General features: G+C 38.6%; 3 protein-coding genes across 3 annotated transcripts; all 3 read right to left on the bottom strand.

Annotated features, from left to right (window-relative positions):
* Positions 1–3,240: 3,240 nt before the first annotated feature.
* LOC112142921 (claudin-3-like) lies at positions 3,241–3,945 on the bottom strand. Its single transcript, XM_024266598.2, has one exon. The coding sequence runs from the start codon at positions 3,880–3,882 to the stop codon at positions 3,241–3,243; it is 642 nt and encodes a 213-aa protein (XP_024122366.1). The 5' UTR covers positions 3,883–3,945.
* Positions 3,946–6,190: 2,245 nt separating this feature from the next.
* LOC112142919 (claudin-3-like) lies at positions 6,191–7,546 on the bottom strand. The gene has a single exon (XM_024266596.2). It carries the CDS (start codon positions 7,425–7,427, stop codon positions 6,777–6,779), a length of 651 nt encoding a protein of 216 aa, XP_024122364.1. The 5' UTR covers positions 7,428–7,546; the 3' UTR covers positions 6,191–6,776.
* A 4,619-nt stretch (positions 7,547–12,165) lies between these two features.
* Positions 12,166–15,112, bottom strand: LOC112142917 (claudin-3-like). The gene has a single exon (XM_024266595.2). The coding sequence runs from the start codon at positions 14,666–14,668 to the stop codon at positions 14,018–14,020; it is 651 nt and encodes a 216-aa protein (XP_024122363.1). The 5' UTR covers positions 14,669–15,112; the 3' UTR covers positions 12,166–14,017.
* Between the last annotated feature and the right edge of the window lie 3,114 nt (positions 15,113–18,226).

The raw sequence follows: 18,226 nt of genomic DNA, 5'->3' as shown, positions 1-18,226 counted from the left end.
TACATTTAACAGCTCAACATCACAGCAATCACAGTAAAAAAAACTCAAAGAAAATTTTTATTTTTACTGTAATTATATTTTCAAAAAAGATTAAGCAATCTCCTTAATCATATTGGTCTCATTCAGAGTGCCATATATAGCACCATTGCTCAGTAACTGCTTGGTAGGTTGAATCCTCATCACATAAAATAGGTCACTAATCAGCTAAATTTGTGGCCCCGATCAGATTAGATTACAATAAGGTATTGCAGGGCATTTGTACACGAAGAGTGTGCATGCATGTTGTCGGATTAGCGCAGGTGTTCGGTGAAACCTGAATGACTGTTAACTGATAATGCACCTTTGGTGTCGCTTTCTCATGATAAGACTAAAACGCTGTGTCTTAGACATCTGAAACATTCACGTGACTGCCATACCTTCTGATTTTTGTTCATCAAATAGGGCAAGAATATTATCTGACATTTATCTTTGACAGAAACTGCTACATTCTTGCACGATTCTTGTGTAAATCGACCACATTGGCAGCTTCTGCCCGTCAACTGTATTTTTTTCTCACAGCTGCAGATGTTAGTCTGGCTTCAACACTTTCAGTTCCTGAATTTAGGAAGGATTTAAGAAGTCAGGTTTTATACAAAATATAAATGTCTTCAAATTACAATATCATCTGCAAATAACACAGTCCATGGTGATTCCTGTCTAACTTTATCTGTCAGCCTGTCCATCACCATTGCAAACAGGAAGCTGATCCCTGATGTAATCCCACCTCCACCTTGAACTCCCCCTCCTCCTTTATCATTAAGACACAGTCCCTGTAGCGGAAAAATCTTTTAATTATAATCATAACCCAAACGTGGGGACATGATTTTTGTAGAACTCTGCACAATAAATAAACCTTATTCCTCAACATGATATGTGTTTTCCTTTCATTCTAAATGAGAGATCCACAGACAGAGCTGGTAGCTCCTCCCACATGTGGCCGCAGTGTCTGAAACACATTTTCGATAGGCGGCGAACAGCGAATTTGTCGTGTTCGGTGTGAAAGTACCTTAACAGCCCTCATGCAATGCTCCACTGCTCAATTATTCTTCTGTCACTCCAGACTTCCTCATACAATATGAGGATCTTTCAACGTATGTTGCTTCATTTCCTATTCATAACTACTATGAGTGTATGAGTGGGTGTGTGTGTGTGAGGAGGGTGTGTTTCAAAATCCTTTGTTGTGATTTAATTACGGCTCAGATTGCCACATTTACTGTAGATGCTTCGTTGTTTTATCAGTGAGTGGGTGAAGTAATGTGTGAAGTAATCCAACATATCCTCAAATCCTATTTTGTCCTACCGAACTAGTGACAATGAGTTTTGTTGAGTTGGGCAGAGAGTAAACTATGGTCCGTCTGCTCATCTACAAAATCCAGTTAAATTTGTTTGGGACAAAAAATAAGTAAATAGAAATGCAGAGTTCCCCCCTTATTTACGGGTGTTAGGGATCGGAGACCTCCGCGAATACGTTGAATAGGGAGAACCCCCAGTCTACGTCTCACCCCGACAGACGAATAATGTTCGTTACCGATCCATACTCAACAAAAACACTTCTGATTATGCTTTGTAAACATTTATTAAAGATCATTGGATTATTACTCAACATGTTTTATTTTTTTAACAAGACTGCATACTTTACATGAGGACTGTCTCTCTATGCCTTAAAAAAAGTGAGTGCTTCCTCCTTCATCAATTAATGGTAATTGTTGTAGAAAATAAATAAATAAACAAACAAATCTCCCAAAATCAAGCATAATCCAATCCTCCATGCTGTCATGCAGCCTTTACTGTTTTGGTGCTTTGTGTGGCTTTTTGCTTCATTATTAAAAAAGAAAATCCGGTTAAACATTCTTTGACATGCATTAACATAGGATAACAGAATCATTGTCGAAATGAAGGTAATATTGCCATATGCAAGCAAAGCAAAATGTTAAAACGTTTTTCCAAATATCTTCATCTGGAAATCTTTAACAGAGCTTTACTCGTTAGTTTCCATATTTTAGAAACATAAGGCACATTTAAACACTTTAAATAATAACTCTTTTTATGCTAACTGTTTTCAAAGTGGTTCTCTGTAGTACAAGGCACTTAAAAATCTGTCAAAAAATGTTTTACTACGATTGAGTTACACAATGAAGCTGAACCACAAGATGGATTGTTGGAGCATTATGGGTAGTCAGGAGCCTCACAAAGTGATACATACTGTCCTTCAACAGTTTGTGAAGGAGTTGAATAAAGTTACTTAGTTTCCTTTCCGTTTTTTAAACCTTACTAAATGCCCACATTTTACTTTAACACTATTTTTTAATTTAAAACGGTATTTTCTTTAGCCAGAAAGCCACAATAAAAGGGCAAAAGAGCCATGAGTGGGTCCAGAGTCTCAGGTTGCAGATCCCTACTCTAGAAAGAGTTGAGTCTCTTTTCATTAGTCAAAAACACGTTCTTCTCAGAACATAGCATTGCATATGTTTTAGTTCCCTTACATAAAAATGGTTACTTTAAAAAAAGGTTTATAAAAGTAGACAAAAAGCTGTGTGGAGCTTTAGGGCATAAATTTATCTTTAATCACATTGTTTGCAGATATTTTGTGTTTCATATTACAATAATAACAAAGCAATTTTGGGTTAAACAGAAGCAAAACTTTAAAACATTGACATATTAATTGACATATAAAAAGCCTGAAATAATGCATACTTTCATGTCTGTCAAGAAGACAACATGATTAGTAGTGAAAGATTAAGACAAGCTTAAAAAAAAAGCTGCACCAAATATATAAACATGCAGATCTGTAAATTTAATTAAACGTTGTTTTGTAAAGTCTGCTCTCCGTGACTCCACATCCAGTTTTAGTCTGAACAGAACTCTCATATATTAAATGCAAAACACATGATGAACAATCCTGAAACCAAATCTATGCAAAGAGAGACCTGGCATTTCCGCAATACTGGCAGTTCAATGTTTGAACAGCCAGATCCACTGACACATGACACCAGGTAGTTAATGCAAGAAGCAGATCATTTTAAAAGCATTATTTAGGTAGAATGAACATCTCACACAAACATAGGCAAAAAACACTGTCAAATTGAGGATACATTTTTCACCTGCAACAAAGCAAAATGTTAAAACGATTTAGCAAATATCTTCATCTTAGAGTCTTTAAAAGAGAGTTTTGAAACTGTAAGAAACACCCATTGATACAAATTAAACATAGTCCTTCTTGTCATGTCCTCCACTTGTGCTGACTTTGTTTGGTGCAGAGTAGGCCGTTCTCCTTGGTTTGTATTTCTCCTCTTTTGGTGGACACCTGTTGCACAGCAAAGTCCCTCCAAGCAGAAGAAGTCCAGCTGATGCCCAGCCAATGTAGAGAGATGTTCCAATCTCCCTCTTCTCAGAATCCTTCAGCATTGGGTTGTAAAAATCCTGCATAACGGTGTTGGCACTCCAGGAGACGGGGATCAAGACCAGAAGGCCGGCGAGGATGAACAAGATCCCAGAAACGATCATCACTTTGGCTTTGGCTGCTTCCTCTTCAATACATTTGGCTTCAACAATAGAGATCAGCACCCCTAGTAGTGCCGCTATAATGGCCATGACTGTCATTGCTCTGGAGGCCTGCAGGTCAGAAGGTATTTTCAGGATAGAATTATAGAAGTGGCACTCCATCGGGCCTGTGCTCTCCACCATACAGCTCATCCATAAGCCATCCCAGTTGGCCTGAGGAGAGATAGTTTTGTCTTCTATGTAAGCCGTCATCTTCCACTGAGGCAAGACGCATGTTACTAGTGCACCGATGAATCCAATGAATCCAAGATAAATGCCCGCTAATTCCAAAATCTTTGACATGGTGGCTCTTTGTACGGCAGCAAGCAGGAGTCCAGGAACTCAAACCCAAACACTTATTTCAGATGACAGCAAAGATTTTTTCCACTCTTGTCAGTTAGTTGAAATGTTGAATGTTAAAATGGAGCAGGACCTTTTATACCTCCCAGGACAAGGGGTAGATACAATGAAGTCACCTGCTTCTATAGGTCAAGACAACCACACCCAAATAAAAAGGAAGTGAGCATGCATGGAGATGGAGGGAAAGCGGAGGATGCTCAAACTAGGGGGAGGTGTGAGTATTCCATGAGTGTGTTTGGGAGGTTGAACGAATGTGAATCAAACTTAATTTCCAAGAAAAGAGCACACTTCTTAACAATAAACCAGCTTTTTGGGGGGAGTTGTGCTTAACCAGCTGTTGTTTATCAGAAACAGGAGTGACTCTAGAACAGGAGTATGTGACTTTTTACACTTGAAGGGCCACTGGGGTCGATTTCTCATCGACCACAACTCAGGAACCACAAAATATGACCTCATTCTCTAGAAAAATAAGACACTACATCTGCTTATGATATGTATTTAAGTTATTGTAATCGATTCATATGTTTTTTTGGGTGGGGAGGGCATTAAACAACACAGACAATATGAAATATTTTCAGATTCAAAGATTTTGGTTTTAGCAAATCTTATATAAATAAAATTAAAATGAGCACGACTTTCTGTTTGTCAGAATCATTTTTTGTGCTCTGTGTGGCTTTTTGCTTCATCAAAAAACAAATCAAACATTCTTTGTTTTGCAAAGTATCTTTTATTAACACATTTCACATGTTTGATATCTAAGAAAAGATTAAAATATTGTGTGTTTTTTATGCTATAAAGACAATATCAATAAATTTGGACAAAAAAGTTTAACTTTACACATGTACATGTTTCTTGAAGTAAAGCTTTGCCGCATTTCAATAAGATTTACTTCCTCTCAGGCATGCAGGGTTTCATTGTCACTCTTCGCGTCATCAATTGTTATGCACTGGGAGCCAATAGCTGAAGTTCTCAGTTTCTTCACAGCCAATCACAATCAAACTTCTGTCTTTAAATTCAGTAAAGTGTGTTTTTCCGCATTCCAGGCATTGCGCCGGCCCTCCTTCACTCCTGGCTCTTCACATGGTTCTGTTTAACCACTATGAGCATCAGGGCTCTGGGTCTCCTCACCTGGTCCAAGTGTTCCTCCGCCTTGTCTCCTTCAACTCATGCGGTTCTGCTTGAACAGGAGGTCTATTCACTTGGCCCGAGGTCTTCATCAGCAATGAAGATTTCTCCAGCCCAGAGCCCAACCGCCAAAAGACTTTTATTTCATGCTAAATGTTTGGCAAATATCTTCACAATTAAAACTCTCCTTATTGAAATATAGTGAATTAGAAAAATGTCCATACTGTTATCTCTGTCAAGAAGACAATAACATGATTAGAAATATAGCATTAGGAAAAGCTTAAAACAACGTTGCAAAAATATGATGAACCCTTTATGACATATACAAATATGTGGACGTGTCAATAAAATGTAAGTCTGCTCTTGTTTAGGAAAACTACCTTTTAATTTGGTGCACCTTAAAGAATTATTCTGGTTGTGCTAACTGACTTCAAAGTGATTTTCTGTAGTAAAAATGTTTATATACACTATAAAGCATAAGACTGGATTGTTTGAATATTATTGGTATTATAGGCAGGAGCCTCACAAAGTGATACGTACTGTCCTCCAAAAGTTTGTGGAGGAGTTGAATAATGATTGAGTTAGTTTACTTTCCTTTTACTTTACCAATTACTTAAATTTTACTTTACACTAAGTTTTAATTAAAACGTTTTCTTTCCTTTAACCAGAGAGCCAGAAGGAAAGGGCAAAAGATCCATGAGTGGGTCCAGAGTCTCAGGTTGCAGATCCCTACTCTAGAAGGAGTTAAATACATTTTTATGTGACAAAAAAACTACTCAGAACATAGAATTGCATACGTTTTAAGGAAGTATTAGTCCCCTAACATAAAAATGCTTACTTTCATAAAAATGTATATAGAGAAGTAGACTAAAAGCTGTGTGGAGCTTTAGCGCAGAAATGTAACTTATATGAAGTGGAAAACTCATGCCCCTGTCTTACATTGAGTCCTGTGTTCAGTGACCGATTCTAAAGGTTTGTTAAAACTGAAATTACTGCTCCAAGAGTAAATTCTATAGAGTGATTCTCTGAAATCTTTAGCACAAAAACAGTGTGATGTCAGGATACTCTCAAATCAAACATTACACACTTTTAGTTGAGTACTTTAATCACATACTTTGAATATATTTTCAGTTTCATATTACAATAATAATAAAGCAAATTTTTAGTAAAAAGAAGCAAAACTTCAAAACCTTGAAATTTTAATTGAAATATACAAACGCAAAGACAATCTTTAAAAAAAAGTTCGATTAAGTTTGATCAATTCATGATGTAATATACAAACATACATATCTGTAAATTAAATGCATTATGTGAAAGTGCTTAGCATTAAGTTTTAGTCTTGACATAACTCTCCCATATAACATCCAAAACACACAATTAATGCAAATGAATGTAAAGAGGGACCTGGCATTTCTACAACACTGGCAGTACAATCTTTGAACAGCCAGAGTCACTAACACATGACACCAGGTAGTCAATGCAAGATTATTTAAAAAGTATTTTGGTAGATTAAACACATTATCTTACACAAGCATTAACATAAGCAAATGAAAGCATGGTCAAACTAAGGGTAATTTTTTTTCTATCTGCAAGCAAAGCAATATGTTTAAATGTTTTTTACAAATATCTTCATCTCGGAGTCTATCACAGAGCTTTACCCTGTAGTTTTACATTATAAGAGCACAAACACAACAAGCATAGATTAAAAGGCATTAAACATAGTCCTTCTTGTCATAACCTCCACCTGCACTGATGCTGCGTGGAGCAGAGTAGGCCATTCTTGCTGGCTTGTATTTCTCCTCTTTTGGTGGACACCTGGTGCACAGCAAAGCCCCTCCAATCAGAAGAAGTCCAGCTGCTGCCCAGCCAATGTAAAGGGATGCCCCAATCTCTCTCTTCTGAGGGTCAACCAGCACTGGGTTGTAAAAAGTCTGGATAATGGCGTTTGCACTCCAGGAGACGGGGATGAGGACCAGAAGTCCGGCGAGAATGAAGAAGATCCCGGAAATGATCATCACTTTGGCTTTGGCTGTTTCATCTTCAATGCAGTTGGTACATTTGGCTCCAACAATCGAGATCAGCACCCCTAGTACTCCAAGAATAATGGCTATGACTGTCATTGCTCTGGACGCCTGCAGGTCAGCCGATAAAGCCAGGAGAGAATCATACATCTTGCACTGCATCTGGCCTGTGCTCTGAACAACACAGCTCATCCATAAGCCCTCCCAGATGACCTGAGCTGTGATAATGTTGGATCCAATGAAAGCTGTCGTCTTCCACTGAGGCAAGGCACATGCTATTATAGCACCGATGAATCCAATCATTCCAAGAGTAATGCCCACTAACTCCAAACCCATCGACATGGTTGCTCTTTGTATGGAAGCAAACAGGAGTCCACAAACTCAAACAAAAAATCCTCTTTCAGATGACAGCAAAAATGTTACCGCTCTTGTCAGTTGGGATTTTGTTGAAATGGAGCACCTCTGATAGTGTGTGATTAATCTATAAAGATACAGCCACAGAAGCTCAGACTCCTTTATACCTTAGGGGAAAAGGAGGTGTTTCCATGCAATGATGTCACCTGCTACCTTCTTCTACCTATGTTTAGACTAGCACACCCAATAAAAAGGAAGTGTGTGCACAGTGATGGAGAGATGCTAAAGGCAGCGCAAAAAAGGGAAGGTCTGAGCCTTTCATGTATGTGTATGGAAGGTTGGACATAAGTGAAGGACACTTAACTTCTGTTGAAACCCCAAGATCATGCCTATGCGGTAACTTTGTGTGTTAAGTGTAAAATATGACCATAGATATGATAAATGATTATATGTATGTGATTATGTATTGTCAAAATTGTTTCTGCTCAATTCTCTGCTTCTAAAGAGCAAGTCTTGTGGGACACTTTCACGAAGACAGGATGTTCTATCTGCAGCTTCTGCAAAACCACATGAAGACAGGAAGCAAGGGGCCCCAGTGACAGGAAGGAGCAATGTGCTGAGCACAGAGGGGGAGGAAAAAGTGAAAAAACACCATCTCTTTAGCCTAGAGCAGAAGAACTTCGACACACTCCTCCTCAAGACATCGACGGGACAGGTCCTCTCCTCTCCACTTCGATGGAAAAGGGCACTTCTTCTCCATTCGACTTCGTCTCTGCACCACCTCGGTGGAACTCTGACAGTTTTACTCTGTCCCGATTCAGCGGGAGAAAATAACCCGAAAGGGTAGAAAAATAAAATAATAAAAAAGAAAGCCCGAAAGGGAATTAGATAGACACCCTATATCTACCCACAGGTGATAAAGGGAAAAAAATATAATGTCTGGATTTAGCCTTTTGTCTTAAATAAACGCGGTGACATACCCAAATAGATTTCTCTTCTTTTTCCCATATGACCTCTGCCACTGAAGACAACCTAACGACAATCAGGTAAGCCCCAGACCCCGTAAGCCTGAGAGACATCAAAAAATACAAATATCTTGACTTTTGTGTTCAAGGGATATGTGTATTGTATGAAAAAAATAGACCTCTACAACTTAAGCCTGAAACTGTCATGAACTTACAGGAGGCTATCTGATATGGTCTCCATTCCGCAACAAATGAAACTATAGTTGGTCAGGCGGTACCTACGATGGATTTATCTCATGTGCCTTTTAAAGTCCTAATCAAGGGTTTCTAAGAGTGAAAATTAGTAAATCGCTTTAGGCCAAATGCACAAGTCCCTTTTCTCAGCTTGTGGGTAATCAATCAATGAGTGGTCTCACGCACTTTTTCCCCGTGTGTAGAAAAAACTGGGAATCACGAGAGTCTCACTCGTGAATAAGAACCAAAGAGAGGAGCCTTAAACCTCAAAACAGGCGGTCAGTTCCTGTTACAGGCGGCGGTTCAACATGGCACCCCAGATGGGACCCTGAAAAGGAAAAAGGTTCCATCCTATCCTTTATCAATTCCCTACAAAGGTACCAAACCAAGGATTAGATCCGTGGAAGAAACGCTAACCAGTACCGACTGATCACCGGACTAGGAGTAGGAATTCTTGAAACAATCATCCACATATTTATAAACCTAGTATACAGAAGCAGACCAATATTGATCTAAGTGAAGAAGGTCATGGCTACTTCTGACTGGGGAAGCACGAGAGAAGATTCGTCCGATGAAGAGGACAGTAGAGTAATGAATGTACAGCAGCGCCTGACAGAAATGATGACTGGCAGCGCCAAGCCTAAAGCCAGAAGGCTTCGGGACCCCATCAGACACGAGGAGATGGGTTGCGAAACTAACCTCACCCTGTTACACAGGGATCTGGAGGACCTGAAACCACCCCTTCAGGGGACAATTATTATACATTCCTGCAACACAAGTTACAACACGATGCAGGAGTAGTCAGAGCTCTGGAGAACCGATTTCCCAGAGAGGTGGGAGAACACAAAAGAAGACATGCCAACACTGTGATTCTGCCGGGCACCGTCCACTTAGTCCCAATAAAGAGTGAAAGAGGATTTAAATCCCTGGCCATGGCATGTGGGAGCCCCCTCAGGAGAATGACAGGGAAGAAGATCTTTAAAAAAATATCTACACCCATTTAAGAGTATCCATACCTACGGGAAACCCAGTAATTACCTGTTTAATGGGTACAGGCGTCTGGAGGATGAACGAAAAGACTAGCCTCCAGTGCCTCATAGAGCATTTTTCATGGCAACGTGCGAGGCGAGTTTATCTCGTTCTACACAGCATACAAGCCTACCTGAGGGTGAAACCCATGCTGACGGAGCTCACAAGTCCTAGGCCCGCTGCTTCAGCCCCTCCACCCCGAGAAGGGGACAGAAACTTTCCCTTTAATCAGGGATTACTCCACGAGGAGGAAGAATTTCCTCCTCCTCCACCAGAGGCACAGTTAAATCACCTCTACCCTAATCTTGACCCACTGGAGGACCCACCTTTTCTGATGCCTCAGCCGGCCCAAAGAAATGAACAGCAAAGCGGGCCTCTGAAGAGAAATCACCCCCACTTCTCCCCCATGCGGGGAATACAGGCTCCTTGAACAGAAATAAAAGCATGCCCTGTCGATGGTGATGACACGCAAGGTGACACAACTCGTGTTATTTCGAAGCAGGAAAGACTGAAGGTACAAATCCTTAAAGAACATCGTATAAAAGTTCCACTGCTGAAAAAAAGGTTCTCACCCATAAAAAATGAGTGTATACAGTTTGCGAAAATGCGGGGGGGACTCCACCCTAATCCGGGGCTACACATATCGTCCAGTAAACCGGGAACTGATTTCTTTTCCGACATAGCGGTCCTCCCCGAAACAGGAATAAGGGAAATAAATACTGTCTTATCATCGTAGATAATGCAGGAAGAGGTGCAGAAATATTTCCGCTACGTACACACACGGGTTGCACAATAAGCAGCGCCATAAGCAGTTACTTTACCAGTCGTGTAGGGGCAAAAACCCTCAGAATGGATAATGGCACACACTACAAAAATAAAGAGGTCATTGACCTGCTTTCAGGGATGGGCATAAAACCCGTGTTTTGTATACCTTATCAGAGTAATACAAATGGGGTTGCTGAACGCGCCATCAGAACCTTTAAAGAGTATGTTTATTCTACTCTTGGAAGATAATGGGATACTCCAAAGGGGATCCTTGCTTGTTCTAGACACCTCTCACTACCTCACTTACCGAGAACAGAATCCAATAAAATTCTCCCACCTTCTCATGCAGGCTGCAAGGAGGGAGGAGAGGTCTGGGTAAAAAGGGACCAAACGAAGAAAGAGGGTGCAGTAGAACATAATCTTCAAGGCACTGGGAAAATCTGTAGGATAGAAGGTAATCTAATAAAGCTCGAAAACGGAGAAAAGGTCCATCCCAGCCAGATTTAGAAAAAGAGCTAGGAGACAGGATTATCCCGGGTTTACACCGCTAGCGTCAAGGCTTCGTTGCGTCGCGGGAGTGGACTAGCTACAGTCGAAGGCTTACACTGGCTGCCGCTCCAGCAACAGCCTGTGAAAGCTCAGTCCAGAAAGAGTAGTGCTGTATCTCTATGAGCACCTTCTCGTTGTCCATGGTTATGACTGACAACCATGTGCTCCAACACACTTCGAGTAACCCGAAAATTATGTAATGTTTACGACACGCTGAAACCGGCGAGTTCAGCGGAAAGTTCGTTTATTTTGAAAATATAACGGATCCACTTTAAATTCGCTCGCGTGGTTTCCGGTTTAAGTCACGAAGAGCCCCAACTGTTGTTTGCACATGCGGGGTGAGCGGTGAGCGGTGCAACCGTTTTGCTTCTGCATACCTAAAATGCAGCGACAGGCCGTTCTCCTTGGTTTGTATTTCTCTTCTTTCGGTGGACACCTGCTGCACAGCACATCGACCACAACTTAGGAACCACAAAATCTTACCTCATTCTCTAGAAAAATAAGACACTAAATTCTGCTTATCTGCTTATGAAATGTATTTATGTTATTATAATTGATTTACATGTTTTTTTGGGGGGGGCATTAAACAACACAGACAAAAAGAAATATATATATTTTCAGATTAGAAGATTTTGGTTTTAGCAAATCGTATATAAATAAAATTAAAATGAGCATGACTTTCTGTTTGTCAGAATACTTTACAGATTGTATTTTTTAACTTTCATTGAACAGGTTGTATGATCAGCCTCATGTGTAATGTAGCCTTATCCCTTTTTGTGCTCTGTGTGGCTTTTTGCTTCATTAAAAAACAGATCAAACATTCTTTGTTTTGCAAAGTAACTTTTATTGACAAATTTCACATATTTGATATCTGAGAAAAGAGTACAATATTGTGTGTTTTTTATGCTATAAAGACAATATCAATAAATTTGGATATAAAAGTTGAACTTTACACATGTACATGTTTCTGAAAGTGAAGCTTTGGCACAATTTCAATAAGGAGATTTCCTTCCTCTCAGGCATGCAGGGTTTCATTGTCACTCTTCGCGTCATCTATTAGTATGCACTGGGAGCCAATAGCTGAAGTACTCACTTTCTTCACAGCCAATCACAATCAAACTTCAGTCTTTAAATTCAGTAAAGTGTGTTTTTCCGCATTTCAGACATTGCGCCGGCCCACCTCCACCCCCTTCTCCTCCTGGCTCTTCAATTGGTCCTGTTTAACCACCATGAGCATCTGGGCTCTGGGTCTCCTCACCAGGTCCAAGTGTTCCTCCGCCGTCTCCTCCAACTCATGCGGTAAAATTATCCAATATCAAACATTGGATAATTTTTCTAGACAGTAATGTTTATTTATATTATAGTAACTGTTATGATATATAAAGATGATTTTGAGAACTTAGGAAAAACCTAGACATTAAGAGAAAATAGTTTTTTTTCCCCCAAATATAAAATAGTTTATAACTTATGACAGAATTTCACATCTCTTTCTTTCAAAATAAAAGACACCCTGTGCCACATCTCAATCCAGCAAATTAAGTAGTAGGTAGAAGTAATTAAGGGAAAAAATACTGTTTATTTTTCCATTTCTGGTTCATCTCAGTCACAAATTTGTAAATCCAACCAACCAAAATTATATTGAAGCTAAATTAGTGAACCACACCATACTTGAAAACTTTGAATTTGTTCAAAAATAGAAAAACTACCTTTGAATTTGGTGCACCTTAAAGAATAAATCAGGTTGTGCTAACTGACTTCAAAGTGATTTTCTGTAGTAAAAATGTTTATATACACTATAAAGCATAAAACTGGATTGTTGGAATATTATTGGTATTATAGGCAGGGGCCTCACAAAGTGATACGTAATGTCCTTCAACAGTTTGTGTAGGAGTTGAATAAAGATTGAGTTAGTTTACTTTCCTTTTTTTTTACGTTGCCTATTATTTAAATATTACTTTACGCTAATTTTTAATTAAAACTTTTTTTTTTTCCTTTAACCAGAGAGCCAGAAGGAAAGGGCAAAAGATCCATGAGTGGGTCCAGAGTCTCAGGTTGCAGATCCCTACTTTAGAAAGAGTTAAATACATTTTTATGTGACAAAAAATTATTTTACTCAGAACATAGAATTGCATACGTTTTAAGGAAGTATTAGTTCCTTTATAAAAATGATTACTTTCATTAAAAAGGAATATAGAGAAGTAGACAAAAAGCTGTGTGGAGCTTTAGCGCAGAAATGTAACTTATATGAAGTGGAAAAGTCTTGCCCCTGTCTTACATTGAGTCCTGTGTTCAATGACTGAGGATAAAGGTTTGTTAAAACTGAAATTACACCTCCAAAAGTAAATTTGATAGACTGATTCTCTGAAATCTTTAGCACAAAAACAGTGTGATATCAGGATACACTCAAATCAAACATTACACACTTTTAGTTAAGTACTTTAATCACATTCTTTGAATATATTTTCAGTTTCATATTACAATAATAATAAAGCAAATTTTTAGTAAAAAGAAGCAAAACTTCAAAACCTTGACATGTTAATTGAAATATACAAACACAAAGACAATCTTTAAAAAAAAGTTTGATTAAGTTTGATCAATTCATGATGTAATATACAAACATGCATAGCTGTAAATTAAATGTATTATGTGAAAGTGCTTAGCATTAAGTTTTAGTCTTGACAGAACTCTCCTGTATAACATGCAAAACACACAATAAATGGAAATGTATGTAAAGAGGTACCTGGCATTTCTACAACACTGGCAGTACAATCTTTGAACAGCCAGAGTCACTAACACATGAATGCAAGATCATTTAAAAAGTATTATTTAGATAGAATAAACACATTACCTTACACAAGCATTAACATAAGCAAATGAAAGCATGGTCAAACTAAGGGTAATTTTTTCTATCTGCAAGCAAAGCAATATGTTTAAATGTTTTTTACAAATATCTTCATCTCGGAGTCTATCACAGAGCTTTACCCTGTAGTTTTAAATTATAAGAGCACAAACACAACAAGCATGGATTAAAAGGCATTAAACATAGTCCTTCTTGTCATAACCTCCACCTGCACTGATGCTGCGCGGAGCAGAGTAGGCCATTCTCGCTGGCTTGTATTTCTCCTCTTTTGGTGGACACCTGGTGCACAGCAAAGCCCCTCCAATCAGAAGAAGTCCAGCTGCTGCCCAGCCAATGTAGAGTGATGTCCCGATCTCTCTCTTCTGAGCGCTTGGTATCATCGGGTTGTAGAAATCCTGGATGATGGCATTTGCACTCCAGGAGACAGGGATGAGGACCAGAAGGCCGGCGAGAATGAAGAAGATCCCGGAAATGATCATCACTTTGGCTTTGGCTGTTTCATCTTCAATGCAGTTGGTACATTTGGCTCCAACAATCGAGATCAGCACCCCTAGTACTCCAAGAATAATGGCTATGACTGTCATTGCTCTGGACGCCTGCAGGTCAGCCGATAAAGCCAGGAGAGAATCATACATCTTGCACTGCATCTGGCCTGTGCTCTGAGTGACACAAGTCATCCATAAGCCCTCCCAGATGACCTGAGAGGTGACAATGTTGGATCCGATGAAAGCCGTCATCCTCCACTGAGGCAAGGCACATGCTATTATAGCACCGATGAATCCAATCATTCCAAGAGTAATGCCCACTAATTCCAAACCCATCGACATGGTTGCTCTTTGTATGGAAGGAAACAGGAGTCCACAAACTCAAACAGAAAATCCTCTTTCAGATGACAGCAAAAATGTTACCGCTCCTCAGTTTGGATTTTGTTGAAATGGAGCACCTCTGATAGTGTGTGATGAAGCTATAAAGATACAGCCACAGAAGCTCAGGCTCCTTTATACCTCAGGGAAAAGGAGGTGTTTCCATGCAATGATGTCACCTGCTACCTGCTTCTACCTATGTTTAGACTACCACACCCAATAAAAAGGAAGTGTGTGCACAGTGATGGAGAGATGCTAAAGGCAGCGCAAAAAAGGGAAGGTCTGAGCCTTTCATGTATGTGTTTGGAAGGTTGGACATAGGGGAAGGACACTTAACTTCCAAGAAAAATAAATACTTTTCCTAGGGGAGTGGTGCTTAACCTGCTGGGGTTTATCACAAAAACAAGCGACTCTATAAGGAGTTAATTTTTATGTGACAACAATGATCTTCTCAGAACACAGACTTCAACAGGTTCTAAGGAAGTGTTAGTTCCCTTACCAATAAATCCTTGCTTTTATAAAAAGGTCAATAGAGAAGTAACTTTTTAGACAAAGAGCTGTGATGAGCGTCAGCACAGAAATTTAAATTTACATGAGCTGGGAAACAGTCACATTGTACCCGTTTTTTATTACATCTGGTGTTCTCTGACTTAGCTTTTAAACCATTGTTCAAACACCAATGCAGAAGCTCTGCAGAAAACCAGAATAACTGCTCCAAGATCAAATATGAGCAGAGAAACCTTCAGCAAACAATGTGGTATCAGGATACACCTGATAATCACATTTTCAATAATTTCACATGTTTTGTTTCTTCTGTTCCAACATATTAATGTAAAAATTTTTTCTTTTTTTCTTTTTTATTTTTTTTACAAAAGGACATTTGGTGCCCTACTTTCTAATTCTTCCAGTCTTCTCTTGCCCTAAAAATACAGTCTATTACAAATGCTAATTTGAAATCGTTAAGCAAACAACTTGATCAAAAAAAATGTAAGAAACAAAAGGAACTGCATAAACCTGGTATGGTACAAATGAAAAAAGGACAATAGTATGAGTTTTAAAGTCCCATTCAAATCATCTTTGATCTGTTGTAAAAGCATTCTCAGTGGACTTTTAGTAATGATTCTGTTGTTTTTAGCCAAAAAAAGAACTATTGTTTTCTGGAACATAGTTTCTGAATTAATCAGAAATTTTCCTGTGTTGTGGGCAGGACAGTATACACACACACACACACCCCCACCCACACACACACATATATATATATATATATATATATATATATATATATATTGTGTATATAGTGCTCAGCATGATTTAGTACACTTCACTACATTTTTCAGGAAACCCTTAGTGTCCTTTCAGAATCAACATTTTCTAAGAGATAATAGGGTACATGATGAAAGTGGCTGGATGGTTTAGTGAACTAAGTGTATTTCTGGTATGCAGTTGAACTGGGTTCAATACCTGAGGTATCCACTAATCTCCATCCAGATTGGGTCTTTAGGCAATACCTTTGACACTGACTAACACGGTTTCCCTGTACCTTTTTAATGCAGGGTTATGCGTGTGTATGTGTATATATATATGTATACATATATATACATAAATATATATATATATATATATATATATATATATATATATAAACATACACACACACACACATATATATATATATATATATATATATATATATATATATATATATATATATATATATATATATATATACTCAACAAAAATATAAACGTAACACTTTTGTTTTTGCTCCCATTTTTCATGAGATGGACTTAAAGATCTAAAATTAATTCCAGATGCACAACATTGCCATTTCTCTCAAACATTGTTCACAAATGTGTCTAGATGTGTGATAGTGAGCACTTCTGCTTTGCTGAGATAATCCATCCCACCTCACAGGTGTGCCACATCAAGATACTGATCTGACATCATGATTAGTGCACAGGTGTGGCTTAGACTGCCCACAATAAAAGGCCACCCTGAAATGCGCAGTTTTATTGCTCTATTGGGGGTCTGGGGACCCAGAACCAGTTAGTATCTGGTGTGAACACCACTTGCCTCATGCAGTGCAACACATCTTTGCATAGAATTTATATGATTGTCAATTGTGGCCTGTTGAATGTTCGTCCTCTCCTCTTCAATGGCTGTGCGAAGTTGCTGCGTTTATATTTTTGTTAAGAGTACATACACACACATATATAAAGGCTCTGAAAATTGCCATTAATAACAAATAATACCGAATGACTAAATGTAATAAATAAACTGTGGTTGAACGGAAATATAATCGTGTAAACAAAAGGCACAGCAAAACTTTTTCTTTACCATTTGAAAAAATATTAACCACAGTAACTCCATAATTTACCGCTAAAAAACGGCCAAACACTAGTTTAACACTGGACGCGGAAGCGCTGGGGAGCGAAGTGCGCGCAGCATCCACTCTCTCCTACAATTCTCACCAGATGTGCATTTTTTCCGCGACGGTAGACAGGCGTTTGTGCTAGAATTTATTTTGTTTGTTTTGCCATCATGGATACGTTCATATTCTAAAGATACTACCCAATGTTCCTGTAAAGAAGAAGCAAGTAGGCCTAAACTTATTTAATTTATCTTTTGTTGAAACATACAGAGAAAAGTGTGCGTGTATGTGTGGGGTTATGGTTGTCATTGTATGTTTATTTCAATCTTGATAGTCTTGTTAGATACAAAAGCATAATCACACTCGCCAATCGCATTTTTTTTTTTTGGTGAAAATTTGATTATATTTTGAAAATATACCAGATTTTCTCAGGTATCTTGACGGCCTCTGTTCCGTGCAGCTTCGCGGAGCTTATGTGTCCAGTGTGAACCAGAAATAAGAAGTGTACAAGTTTCTGCAACCTTATTTGTTATTTTTCCACATTTAATGGACCGGAGAATTTTAATTCTGTTCACATGTTCATGTCTTCAAGTGCTCCTGACTGAGGGTGCTCCGTAGCCTGATTTTAGGGATTTCAGAGTGGAGAGGCTAACAGTTTTAAGTCAGATGTCAGCTCAGACGAGGAAAACAAAGATGAACATGGATCTTCTTTTTCTGTTCCGTTTGGCATTTCAGTCAGACGGAAACTAAGTGGATGGAAAAGCCATCTGCCAGTTGGTTTGTTTGTAGTTTTGAATTCCAGGCTTCAAAGTTGTCATGTCCCAAGGCAAGACACCTAACCCAATAGTGTCACCAAATGTGAGAAACTTGTAAAACTACTTTGATTAAAGGACTCTTTATGTGAAATCTTCCATTTTACACTTTCTAACTGTTGTTGCTACAAATGTACTCTATTATATATTTTTGTGATTAAATAATGTATTCATTTATTTATTTTTTAAAATGTTTTTTACTGCTAATAAAAAGAGACAGGGGGCATGGATAAAGCCTATTTCAGCATGTATTCTATTTAAACACACTCTTACACTGACAATCAATGTTGGGCCCAAAATATCTCTCAATATTATCTCAACAACACAAATAACTGTTTG

The sequence above is a fragment of the Oryzias melastigma genome, linkage group LG14, assembly GCF_002922805.2.
Source record: "Oryzias melastigma strain HK-1 linkage group LG14, ASM292280v2, whole genome shotgun sequence".
Taxonomy (NCBI): Eukaryota; Metazoa; Chordata; class Actinopteri; order Beloniformes; family Adrianichthyidae; genus Oryzias; species Oryzias melastigma.
The sequence above is the reverse complement of the archived record's forward strand: the minus strand, read 5'-3'. Positions and strand labels throughout refer to the sequence as shown.